The sequence below is a fragment of the Serinus canaria genome, chromosome 1A (assembly GCF_022539315.1).
Source record: "Serinus canaria isolate serCan28SL12 chromosome 1A, serCan2020, whole genome shotgun sequence".
NCBI classification, from domain to species: Eukaryota; Metazoa; Chordata; class Aves; order Passeriformes; family Fringillidae; genus Serinus; species Serinus canaria.
Genome location: NC_066314.1, coordinates 34,740,593 through 34,754,282, shown reverse-complemented (window position 1 = coordinate 34,754,282; position 13,690 = coordinate 34,740,593). Strand labels below are relative to the sequence as shown.

Below are 13,690 nucleotides of genomic sequence, written 5' to 3'. Positions count from 1 at the left end.
TAATATTCAAAATATGTTAATTTATTCTCTGAGTGCTAGATAATAATTTTAATTTATGATGTCATGCCATCAGTAAAGGTAAAAAATATCTTTTTTATCAAAACATTTAATTATGTATTTTTTACTAAAACTGGCAGTCAGAGACAACTGCATGAACAAGACTATTATGAAAAAAGAAACCAATATACACCTTGATTTTAAATTGTCTGCATTATCTATTTTGGTGGATGATATAAAAGAGAACATAAATGAATCTTGTTGGGGTTTCTTTCTATACTTTTAAAACCAAGTATTACTGAAATCAATCACCATAGTTCTTTCTTTATACTTCCCCTGACACAGAACAAAATATTCAATATGTCTTTTTTAACTAGAAGTGAAGAGATACATACAGTACATCATTAAAATACTAACTCAAGAATTATATGCTCTGAAGCAGCACTGCAGAATCATCTTATGAATCAGCTTCTATCTTGTACTCAAACTACTGAAAAATTCCACCATCATATTTCATCTTCATCAATAATTGTGCCATAGTGTATAAAGAAAAAAATTTGAACTCCCTTTGTCCTCTGTCATTCTTCCACTTGGTGCAGTCCTGTTTGTTTTGGGTCAGCTTGCACAGCCTTGGACCGTGCATTCCCAAAGTGCACCCAGGGTCACTGCAGGAGCAGCAGGCCTGCTCTAGTTGCACCTGAGGGGACTGACTTGGGCATTTGCTTGTCACTCTGCTTGAAGACTTCAGTTTGCCCAATGATCCAGGAGCTGCTCTGAGAGTTAAACTGTGTACAGATACACCAGCTGCTTTGTCCACTCCTAAAGTGTCTAAAGCATCTTCTAAAGTGTCCTATTGCTTAGTGCCGGCCCAAGGCATTTCATTGTAAACAGACTCAGCAGCATAGAGGAACACTCAGTTAATGTCTGAATCTGCTAATAAATGTTAAATTACTAAGTCCTTTAATTTCTGGATTTTTTTCTGACAAGCCACTTACAGGTAGAGAAAAAACATTCATCTATGATACTAGTAGTGATATTAATAACTGAAAGAGCATAGACAGAGAGCATAGCAACCTTTGCTGGTAAGGTGTATTTTTTTCCTGTATGTCTTTCTGTTATAGTTCTCCTGTGGCTGGGACATCCATCCATTTACCAAAATCATGCTGTTAAATGACAATTCACAGATTTCTCATTTTCATTTGGTTGTTATTGAACAACCACCTTAATACTGCTTTATAAAAACTGTGAACAAAACTTAATGGAAGCTCTCAATGCAAAGATAATCCAAACCACTAGTGAATGTCATTAACAATTAATTACTATCATTAATACTTTGGTAATTACTCATTCACTAAATACTAAAAAAAAACCTGCTTGTGTACTCAACACATAGAGATATTTGGATGACGAGGGAGTAATTTCCCTTAGATTAGACTCATCACGCCACAACAGACTCCTCTACAATAAACTAACTGTGACATTCCAGGAGTTCCATCCACATCATTGAAAGGAGTTTCAGTTCTAGCTTCATTGGAGACCAAACTGGCTCATAATTAGTTTTCAAAACCCTTATCAGAAGGGATTAAACCAGCAGCACATTGAGAGCAGGGAGCATTTCCTTATAGACTTCCCACACAGAGATACAACACTGCAAATAATACCATCCAGTAAATCTGGATATTACAAATTCCTTGTGAAATCTGATGCTCTTCCAGCACTGCTCTATGGAAAGACAGGCAGGAACATAGAGCTGCATGACTACAAGACGCCGTATCCATGATTGATGACAAATGTAGAAAACAGACCACATCTGGATTCAGGTTTATGGGATTCTTCACAAATTGACCAGAGACAGCCATTGAAGACAGAACAGCTGAGGCACCAATATGTACAGCAATGTGTTTTTGATAACTCTATTTGGTATGACAGTTGTTTCTACCTATGAGTGTAATGAATGTACTACAGCACAGTGTAAGCATCCTCCAAAAAACCACGTTGCTCTGTTCACTTAATGCTATCAACAATGGCAGCAAAAGGACTGAAAAACAAAAGTAATTCCTTCCTTCCTGAAACTCCTGCAAAATTTGTACAGTTGACACAAGTCCCTGACACAACACAATTCACCTGCCAGAGTCTGCATCCTAATCCAAACAAGGCAGTAATGATGATCACTCAATGGTATCCCTAAAATCTTTTTTTCAAAAGAAAAAACTGACCTTTGATAATTTAAAAAAGATGGACAACGTGCATACTAATGATACAATAAAATCTTTTCTGTCACGAGTTGGCACTTTAAAACCAAAGCAAATGCTTAAATTTAATTCTATTAATTAATACTTTTCAAAATCTTTAAAATTTTCAGATTCAATTAATTTTAGCAGTACCAATTCCACACGATTAAGTTAGTAGATATACTTAGTATTAGTAGATACACTAATGGAACTTATACTAAGTTCCATTAGTATAAGTATAGCAGAAACTACATGAAGTCTTCCTTGGCATAAATCTACTAATTTACCTACATGGAACAGCACTCAGAAATCTGTGTCACGAGTGGGTGTCTTAAGTTGTTCAAAGAATCACTGGCAAAAGCAGATTTAATGTTAAAGTGAAAGCATGACACAGCTCATTGGCAAGGTTCACTCTACTGCTAACTAGATGGTTAAAGCACACAGAGAAAAATCAGACTAAAATCTAAAAATCGAAGAAAATTATCACTGTGGAGGCTGAGGATGAAAAAAAGGGTAAGGATTAAAAGGAGTAAGAAACTCTTCCTCTTAGTCACAAAGTTTAGAGCAAATCTGCCTGCCAAACTTAGCCCTAGACTTGACCAATGGCTTGCACCTAAAGATTTTAACCACATTTAAATTTAGCAGCACTTAATAGCCTAATTTAAACAATTTGTCAAAAGATTCAATAGAATTTGCTATAAGTGCAATAGCAACTCATTTATAAAGCTACCTTATGAATTGAACCCACTTAAAAACCTAAGGGAGAAACATTTGCAGCACATTTGCTATAGCATAGGCACACTCACACAAACACCTAAACGAGTATGGACAAAGTATAGATCTGTGAAAAATTCCTGTTTAAGTGCAGTACTCGTTTCAGATGCCTTTGCATCTTCTCTACAGGTGAAGGTTTGAGCCTCAAGGAATGGGGATACTGACCCAGGTTCTATGAGTGCCATTTGGCAGTGATCCTCCAAGTACAGCAAACTTGAGAGTTCACTGGCTCTGAGAGGTGTCCCACGCAGAGGGAGACTCCTGGTCAGAGCCTGCTGTGAACATGGAGAGCTCAAAGGGTCTCCCTTAGGATTGCTATTTATAGGTCACAAGGGAGCTGGCTTTAGTCACTTTAGTAATTGCTCTAGTTGGCTTTAGTAATTTTCCGTTGTGGTCACAATTCGGGTCGGTAACTTTCTTTGAAAGTTTGATAGCAAAAATGTTGTTCCACTTGAATTGACATTCAATCAAGAAAAATAAATTTCCATGTCTGTTCATTAAAAACAGGAGTTCATTAGACAGAAGTAGTTCCTGGGACCAGACAGGGTTTCTGATAAGAAAAAAAGGAGGTTAGCCCAGGTGCTGTTCATCAAGGCTGTGGGCTAACAAGCATCTCTGAGATCACAGTGCACATTCAGTAAACATTTTTTTTATTCTAAGAACATGTACTTCAAGATTCCAAGAACATGTTTAACTATGTTCTGGACTGTCTCTGGCCGTCAGGTAGTTAGCATGTTCCAAAGGGGTTGTCCTGGTCTTTCTTTTCACATCTTCTGCCTTGGCCAGAAGGAAGTAAAGTTCTGGTACTTGACAGTTCACACCTGTCCATGTGCAGGTATGAGACAAAGTGAAGCCTCCACATGCTGAGGAATTTACAGTTTTCCCAGATGCTATTCTCTGATCAAGAGCTTTCACATTGTCCCCTTTCCGTGCTAGGCCTGAAAAAGTCCACATGAGACCCTTTTCCTGCTGCCAATTACTTTTCCACAGTGCCTCACACTCAAGTTGTAAAAGCACCTATCAGGAGCACTGCACGCCCTTATTCTTCACTCCACCACAACTACATCCTCAGGTGTTATCTCCACAAAGGAAAGAAATGTTTCTGGGAACAACTCTGCCACAGTAACTGTACGCTACAAAGTCTTACTGCATACACATGGCACAAATGTGAATTCAGAATTTAGGGCTAGACTACAGTGCCACTTCTCCTGAGGGTTTAAAATGTTTAAAATCAGTTGAGCTACCTGATGAGAGGTACAAGTCACTAATCTACAGCACCAATACAGGCAGACTCCCAAGCAACCTGCTGTCCCTTTGTTCTCCGTGTACTTCTTGTTGCTCTGTTAAGCTTCCTGTAATTTTGTGTGCTTGTTGCAGGTTACAGTCAATACAGTGAGGTTTTATGCAGGGATACCTTAGGACAGGAATGTACTCCCTGAGACCCTTGTCAGGTCACTAAGTTGAACCTGCACCTCTTCTGGACTGCTTCCAGTTTGTTGTCTTTGCACAACTTCAGCACAACTGCAGGCAATACTTCCATATTGCACCAAGTGTATGGATACTGTATTTCCTTGTCAGCAGGTCAAATATTACTCTCAGATGCCTGCACAGACTTTACTTATTCCAATAAGAAACTTATATATCACAGAATTCAGGTCACAAAGACAGCCAGGAGCAAAACTGAAAGGCAGACATATACCCTTCAGAAGAGAAATCCTTGGGACTTCCCTAATTTTACCATATCATACTCACAATTAGCCCCTAATTAAGAATTCTTAATCTACAGATGTCCAGCTTTTTTTCAGCCACTATCAAATTAGTCAAATTCAGATGTAGGTAGCTGTCCCAGTCATCACATATATGGAGTAAGACTAGAGAAAAGTTGCATGATTTACTAGAATCCATAATTTACTATATCCAGGAGCAGAAGGACTTAAAGCTCTCTCCCCCTGAATCCCAGTTATGGCTAACTGATCATAGTCCCTGTTCCCAGAAGCAGTTTCTGTCTTTTTCTCATGTCAGTCTCTGTGAATTAGGGTGTTTAAGAAACTTTGGTTTCCGTGTCTCCATAAGGATAAATCTTATTTCTGGACACTAGACAACTTGGTCTCACCCTCCACTACAAACATAAATGCAGCCTCATCATATGTGAGACCAACAGGAGAAATATTTAATTTCTGAGGCAGCCTCCACAGCAAGCTGATTAAGGATCAAGCTCAAAGGCAAGTTACTCATCAAGGTAGTTCAGAACACGTAACTTTCAATCATGGATGAGAGAGAACTTTGTCTTATCTTACTTGCTTCCTTTGCCAGCTGTGACCTTCTCCCCTCAGGGTACACAGAGACTCATTTACAAACTCAGTGAATGCCAAATCAGTGCAGCTACACTTCCCTTGATGCTGACATCATCTCACATCTGTTCTTTCATTCACTTACACTAGCATTTTTATTATCACAGGATCCAGAAGGCATGGTACAACTGGCATCGTAAGATGCCTACTGCTGCAGAAACAAGGGCTAGGAAAGTCCTATTTCTTTGCTCTATCTGTTTATATTATATCATTGCTTCAACTATCCAACTATTTATATTATATCATTGCTCAAACTTTTTGTTTGAGGATAGAACATTGTTCTATCCTCAAACAAAACAGGCTGAAGTGTTAGGTGAAGAAACTAACAGAATAAAAAAAGAAAGATAAGTAGTAGTACCAAACACCAGCTTTACTTTTCTACCTCCTACCTCCCCTTCATAAATAGCAGCATTAAATTATTGTACACTTTTCATGGGAAAATCTGTATGATCCAAGCACACAAAAAAGGGTTAAGTTTATTCACAATCATTATGCACATTAAGTCCCAACCCAAAAAATACTTCTGCATTACTTAAGTAATTAGTGTGTAAGTTTAGTAATTTCACTAAGCATGGTTACTCTCAACAAAATAGAAAACGTTTAATCAAGTGTTATCAAAAGCAGGGAGAGATTTTGTATGGTGGGAATTATAGTTGTTTGTGCTGGTTTAGACTGATACTTTTAAAAATTTGTCTGACATCTGTCTGTGCACAGACATCTCCATGCACACAATACTATATCGCCTGTACAAAGCCAACTATACTTCTGAAGTATAATGCAAAGTTTCAGCAATTTTTAATCAAAATATGTTCTTAAAAATATTTCACTGCAACTACATAATTTGATACTGCTGGAGGATGGTGCATTCCAGATAAAACTAAGTATTCAAATCAGACCATTTTTGAAAACAATGGCATTAAATGATTTATGATATACATAATGCTTTAGGCTGTGCAAAGAGACAGTGGTGGAGAACAGCTTAATGAAACTATTCCCCACAAACGAGCTGACACATGAGAAAGGGATGATTGTTTTAGAATTATTAAAGGCCTTGATCAACAAACATTTGCACACGTGATTTCAGTGGAACCACTCCTGACACTGAAGTTAAGTATCTGGATAAGTATTTGCAGGACTGAAGCCAAATCATACAATTGGACCCAAACTAAAAGCCCATTTGTGACCAATAAAATCCCAGTTTGGGAGTGGCTGATTATTATAATTATCATTGTTGGATAACACTACACTTCAGATTAATTATTTTTTGCAGCAGTGACTAGACATGAAAATATAACTTGTCCTTTCAGGGAATGTCCTCAGTGCTGTGGCCACAGCCCCTAAAACCCAAAGCTCGTAGCTAAAAATTAGTAAAACACTGCAAAATAATAAATCTGGAAGGTGATACAGAATGTACTGTCTGAGCAAAGCTGGATAAAACTGCATCAGTTCCTGGGAGCTTGCATTGCAATCCCATTTCATTACTGCTTAGAGATCCAGGGATTGCTAGTGCTTAGTATAAAACGAGCTGGCTGGGGGTCTTTTCCACCTAAATGGCAAAGACATTCCAGGACAGTACTGGGGTGCTGCTGCTTCTTTCATACTCATTCTAAGGTCTCTAATTCAAAAATTACGAGATATTGCCTGTAGGCTTTCAGGAAAAAAAAAACCAAAACACTAGGACTAAGTCAGGGGTGCCATGAGTTGCTGCCCCATACAGCTGAAACAGTCACTATCTTTGTCCTTTTTTTTATTTTTACCTCAATTCTGAGAGACAGAAGAAGGTAGCACTCCTTCAGCAAGTGTCAGCAACGTCATTTCAGGCCCTACCCCTCCCCAACCATATTTATGTCTTTTATGGTTCTCCAGGCGATAAATTTCTCACATCTGATCAGTAAAATTGTACAGAATATTTCCCAGGTTTTCTCAGCAAACATTACAGAGAATAAAGCATATGGATTTGCCACATGAATTGCTAAATTTCTGAGGAGTAAGCATGCTTTGATCACATCTTATTTTTTTTAAAGATGTTAGGGTATTTTCTTCTAACCAAAGTCTAAAGCTGTTCTGATATGTCAAAAACACCACATCATGTTCTGCCTTCAATCAGCTTACTCGGAGCCAAAGGAACCACACCTTATTTACCATGATTTTTACTGGGAAAAGAAGCAGATCTGCTGGACAGTTCAAGTATGGAAATCAGGGAAAACACCATAAATTGTATTAATCATGACCATTTAAATAGCCAACAGAGAATTAAGAAAGCAGCGCATGCAGATGAAATATTACCTTGGCCAACACAGAGAATAAAAGAAAGTGATCTGGACTACTGAAAGATTGGTAGCAATTTTAAGCATTTGAAAGACAAATGACATTGCAGAAAAATCTGGGTTAACAAGGGAGCACTTGAGGGAAGTCTAATCTCTGCTGGCATGCTGACTGGGAAGGTCAGCCCAGTGCACGCGTTCTCAGCTGGAGTCAGGCTCCCTCTGCCCCGCCAATTGTTCGATGTGCTTCAGATACCAACCAAAGCAAAGGTGCCTCCAGCCTGTCAGCACCTTGTATTCTCCCAGTTTAAAGACAGCTTCCTTTTCCCGGTCAATTTGTGCAGTGCTTCCACAGAGCAAATGCTAAAGGAGAGGGGTAATGTGTGAGAGCCCTTTTTTCTTTCAGAGCAGCAAAAGGTTCTTAAGGAAGCAGTGAAAAGAGTTATTTTTAACACAGTATTCTCAAGTGAGAAGAATGATATTTCAAAATACCTTTTCAATCCAAATTTTTCTCAAAGAAACTGACTTTGACTTAACACACTATGTTTTGAAATTTAAAGCAAATCTCTTGAAAACTAGCAAACATAATACTTTTCATAGTTTGTCACTTCTTCAGTTTTTGTTTGCCTCTAATTTATTGACAGGTATATTTCACCTTTGCATATGTGCTATTGCCCCAAGTAGAGAGGAAATATTATGTTTCCTTTTCAAAAGGGAGATTTAGCACGAAAATCTAAATCCAGAACCTGGATTCACCTTCATCCTCAATCAGGACAAGTTTAGATTACTAACTGAAGCCACATGACAATCAATTAATTTAAGGTCTGTAAAGTTTGTAGCTGTGTAAAGAAGTACTTCCTAAGAAAAGACAGACATTTTATGAAATATCTAACTCCTAAATCTTGTCAAGGGATCTGGAAGGTGTGAGAGACTTTATGACTCATGCTGCTGCTTGATCTCTTTGAAAAACCGTGGTCATTCCCAAAATACCTCGGATGAAGACAAAGACCTGAATTTGCACTGTGAGATCAGAAAGACTAAAAAGATGCAGATTTACCCCAAAGGATTGTTCTTTATGATTTTGGGTACTCCTGCCACAGAAATTACTATATTTCTTATTTCAGAAGCATTGTCAATTTCTGGGAACATACTTCTTTACCTTCAAAATAGTAAGTAATCTTTCCATTAAGGTTCATTGCAATTTTTTTCTTTTCACCTTTTATGTTTAGTAGTCTTAAACACTTTCAGAGTCTTTTTGTGCTCTACAGGAACAATTATCATCAAATATAATAGCATAGCAATGAATGAAGTGGAAGGACAAAGTTCACTTGAAGATTGACAGATTTGAAATCTTACAATATGCACCAATATCTTCTTCATAGCTTCTACTGTAATAATATCAATGTTATCAAAGTTTTGAGAAATATTTTTTCTTAATAAATTATTTCTATGAAAATTTCAAAATTATGTTAAACATATTTCGCCAAGTGTCAGCACACATATTTACAATGTACCTAAATTTAAACTTTTTAAGTAAACTATAATGTAAAAGGCAACATGCTGCAATATTTATATTTGTATTCATGCATGTCTCTGTCAATCTATGATGTTAACATTTTGCAAACATTCTGCTTATCATTGACAGGTTTTGATCACAAGCACAGTATACAAATTGTTAGACAGCCCTGGCAGTTATAATAAATTTACTTTTTTGTATTGTCCAGGCCCAAACCAAAGAACCTAAAAATCTATAAATGCTATCATATTGTCATCACCTGAGATTGAAAAAAAAATTGTTTTCATTACTAAATTAGAATATTAATAAATATTCTTGAACAGGATTTTCCAGATTTCACAAAATTTTTAAGGAGCAATTATTTAAGTAAAGTAGGACAAGCCTGTGGAGTTAGGATTTCTTTAATGGCTGGCTTTGTCATAAACTTTACGTCTAACTTTGAGCAAGCCTTTCCTCATTTCAATTTTCCACATCACAGCAAATGGCAACAATATTTCATGAACTCATGGGTTTGGTTTGAGAATTAATGAGGGTCCCATGTGCAAAAGACCTGTAGATTCTGTCTTCTTCTTTCCACTGTGAACTGATAGGAAAGTGACCTGTTCTTAATTTGAAACAGAGACTCAGTCTTGCCCTTCATCAGCACATGGAATTCTCATTTATGTCAACAGGAGTTGCATTGAATACACCAAATACATTACTTAGCCTAAAAGTAAATGAAGAAAAAGGAATGGAAAGAAACTCATGGATTCTCCTTGCCTGCTCTTAAAAAGTCTAACAGTTCATGGCAGCAGACACATAATCATAAATAAAAATATTTTTGATGGGAGGAAAGAATTGCTGCCTGGGATTATAAATGAGAATGGAGAAAATTGTAGCAGGTCCATCTGTAGAGTACATTTAGCTCTGCTGCAAGAGCACCATCATAAAAGAAATGATGGTACATGCAAAATTCAGTCACCATAATATATCACGCTCTATAGACATTTGTCTCAAAATAAAACAAACCTTTAATGGCCTTAGCATTTCAGCTTTTCCCACCATCTCCAGTCCACACCATGAAAACCTTTTTCTCCCATGCTAGTGTTAAACTAAGATAAAAAGTTCAGAAATTTTAAAAAAGAAACCAACCCAAAGCTTTAGAAGCTCAAACTTAATCCAAGGTAGTACTAAACATTGGTTTTGATCAGATATATCTTTAGTGCAAGAAAAGAATTGACTGAAGAAGATTATCTTTTTCTTAAAAGAGATTAACTGTGAGTACACAATTTTAATCTCTTGCTTTGATCTGAGGTAAAAATTGTCACAGCAGAAAAAGCCATTTTTAGGTTTTTGGGAGGAAAAAAAACCAAAACAGAAAGGAGAATAATCAAGAAGCAACTGATTGGCCATTACCAAGCTCAGGGAGGCAAACATGCCTATAACAAGCAGGCATGTTTTAAAATTTGCCATTGCTTAGCCATCTACAGACAACGAGACCTGACAGTTCTTTATGGAAGGCAGGCAGGAGCTACAGTTCTGCATAATTAGGCAATAATTAATCAATCCAAGGATAGCAGCTTTGTAAATTTGGAAAACAGTCAGTGTAGCTGCCTATGTGTATAGTCTTTTACACTTTATACTGCCTGCATGCAGTCCTGGTCATTTAAAAGTCTGCCTGTCCAAATAACATTTTTTCACTTCAGGGTGTATGTTACTGAACAACAGAGGATTTTTGACTGGAGAAAGACATTCCTTCTGAAGTGACAGAGGGATTTAGAAGCAAAAGGGCAGACTAGATCACAATCCTTCTATGAAGCAGGTTACCAGAGGAAGAAGAGCTCCAGCAGTGGTATTTTGACAACGCCACACGTATGCTCTCTTTTTTTTCTTAAAACAGTCAAACAGTAGATTCTCTCATGCTTTTCTGGTTTTAGCATTCCTCCAAGCAGTGAGGAATTTAGAGTCTCTACTTATTAACACAGGATGTGTACAGCTTAACTATGCCTTTATACCATCACTGCCTACATTTCTGCTTATGGCTTTCCAAAGCACCAGAAAACATTGTATCTTATGTGTACCCAAAATCGGGACCTGCTACTTCTGGAACTAGTGGCAGACCTTGTAAGTGTCTTAAGGACCTGTATCTTTATCACACATAGCCAAAGTTTTGCTCTACTGTAAGTGGTCATTCTGTAATACTGACTGCTAACTCCTGCCTCCTAACATTATCAACAGCTTTGTTTTGAAATGTTTCTGATAAAATAAGCTAAAAATGATCTTAAGAAATATTTCAGAATTGTATTTACATGCATAGTATATATAAAAAGGGTCTTTCAGCTGCTCACCTCTTTATAAATATATGTTATTTTCTTCAAATTAGGCTTTCCCCTAATATATACTTAGATTTGCTTGGTTGCACTTAATTTCCACCTTGTCCATGTTGTCATGTTTATACATTGCAGAGAAATCAATTTCTAGCTTACTTTATTCTTTTTTTCAGATGTAAGATATGTTTTATGTCCTTTGAAGTATGGTACTAACAGAGAAGTGTGCTCAGAATGATTACTTTACTACCCCAGACACATTATGCTGTGAAAGCATCTGCACAGTAACTATAGTAGCAAGCATGTTAACAGCATGTCAAAATATGGAGACTGGACAAACACGTTCAAAACCAGGCATACTTTATGCTGGGCACGAAGAATAAGCTGTAAATTAACAACCTACTGGTCATGCAACCACAAAAGCTATGCAATCAGTAAGGAGAACAGCAAAGGAACACTTGGAGCACCAGCACTTTCAACACACGACACCACGAGAGGCTAAACGATGAACACGGAGCCCAAAAAAAGGAAGCCAACAAAGTTTCACCACGGTTTTGGGTGGGTTTTTTTGCTAATACAGAGTTTCACCGTTCTCGCCGGCTCTGTCCCTACACGCTGTAACTCAGCGCGCCCGAGATGCAGCGCAGTCCGCAAGCACCGCAGCCCGTGCCGGCGGGGATGCTCTGTCAGGCGGGCGCTGCGAGGCCAGGGGGAGCCTCCCGAGGGGCGGGGTGCGCCGGCCGGAGCCCGGATCTGGACACCGGCACCTGTGTCTGGACACAGCCTCCTGTCTCGGGCGCTGCGCGCCTCCCGGGAGCGCGCTTTATTCAGTGCCTTTGCTCCACCCGAGGGGAGATCTGTTAACGATTAAATCGGCAGCGGCCGCAGTTCAAAGCCCTGTCCCGGGAAGCAAAGGTGAAGATAACGTCCCGGAGGATCGCATCGAGTTTCTGCTCTTGCAATCGCTTTTAATTACCCTCCAAACGGCACATCACACAGCGATCCTCCGGGCGCCGGACCGGGCACCGCGATAGCCAGACAACTACAAACGCTTTACAACGCGCCCGCTGATTAAAAAGCGATTAGAAACTTATTTGAAGTCGGGCGTTCTCTCCGGGCACGGAGCGCCTCCTGTCAGCGCCGGAGGCCGGCCCGAGCCCTCCCGCCGCCGCCGGTGCTCCCTGGCCGGCCGGCCCGCACTTACAGGTAGGAGGTGAAGACGCTGAGGTTGGCGGGCACGGCGGTGAGCCCGCGGTCGGAGCAGTCGGCGCGGAGCAGCACTCCGTCCAGCTCGCAGCGGCACGGCGCCGGACAGCCCCGCGGGCGCTGCCCGCCGCCCCGCGCCCCTCGCCGCAGCCCCGGCGGGCACAACAGCAGCAGCAGCAGCAGCAGGGCGCGGGCAGCGCGGGTCGTCGCCATGGGGCCCGGGGGGTACCTAGAGCCGCCGGGCGGCCGCTCTCATGGCCCGGGGCGCGGCGGGGGCGAAAGGCGGGCGCCCGTCTGGGCTCGAGGAGCTCCTGCGGCCGCCGCCGCCGCGCCGCTGTCTGTGGTAGCATCTCAGCTTACACGCTGCTTTAAAGCCCTGGAGCCGGCACCGCGCGCCCGCTGACGCCGCCCCAGCCTTGCCCGCCGTAGCGCAGCGGGCCCTGCCCGCGCCGCCGTGCGAGCGAGCGGGCGGGCGGGGCGGCCGCGGGCCCGGCGGGCGGGTGGGCGGGAGGAGGGAGCGGGGGAACGCCGCCCTCAGCCTGCCCTCCGTGCGGGCCGCGCCTCGGCGCTCGCCTCGGGCCGTCATCTCGCACTCGCGGAGCGGGTCAGGCTCCAGGGCAGCGCAGTGGTCACCCTGCCCAAGCAGTCATCCCAGAACTCATGGCACAGGATTGCACCCAGGCAGTTCCTGAGTACCTCCAGTGAGGGAGACTCCAGAGCCTGTTTCAATGAGTGATTTCCCTGCTCAGTAAAAAAGTTCTTCCTCATAGCCATGTGGAACTTCCTGTGCATCATACAATCATAGAACCATGAGAATAACTGAGTTGGAAGGGACCCATCGGGATCATCGAGGCCTAATTCTGGCCTTGCACAAGACGCCCCAAGAATCACACAGTACATGAGAACATTGTCCAACTTCTGCCCATTGCCTTGTGTCCTAGTGGTTGGCACCAGCGAGAAAAGCCTGCCTTCGCTTTCTTGGCTGCCCATTGGGTATTTATACACATTTATGAGGTGCCCTCTCAGTCCTTTCTTCTTGAGGGGG

General features: G+C 40.9%; 1 protein-coding gene across 1 annotated transcript in view; it reads right to left on the bottom strand.

Annotated features, from left to right (window-relative positions):
- LGR5 (leucine rich repeat containing G protein-coupled receptor 5) overlaps positions 1–12,873 on the bottom strand; it is a 90,973-nt gene extending 78,100 nt beyond the window's left edge. Inside the window, exon 1 of the mRNA XM_030238466.2 lies at positions 12,644–12,873. Coding sequence (XP_030094326.1) covers positions 12,644–12,858 — 215 coding nt within the window. The 5' untranslated portion in view covers positions 12,859–12,873. The remainder of the gene's footprint in view (positions 1–12,643) is intronic.
- Positions 12,874–13,690: the final 817 nt, after the last annotated feature.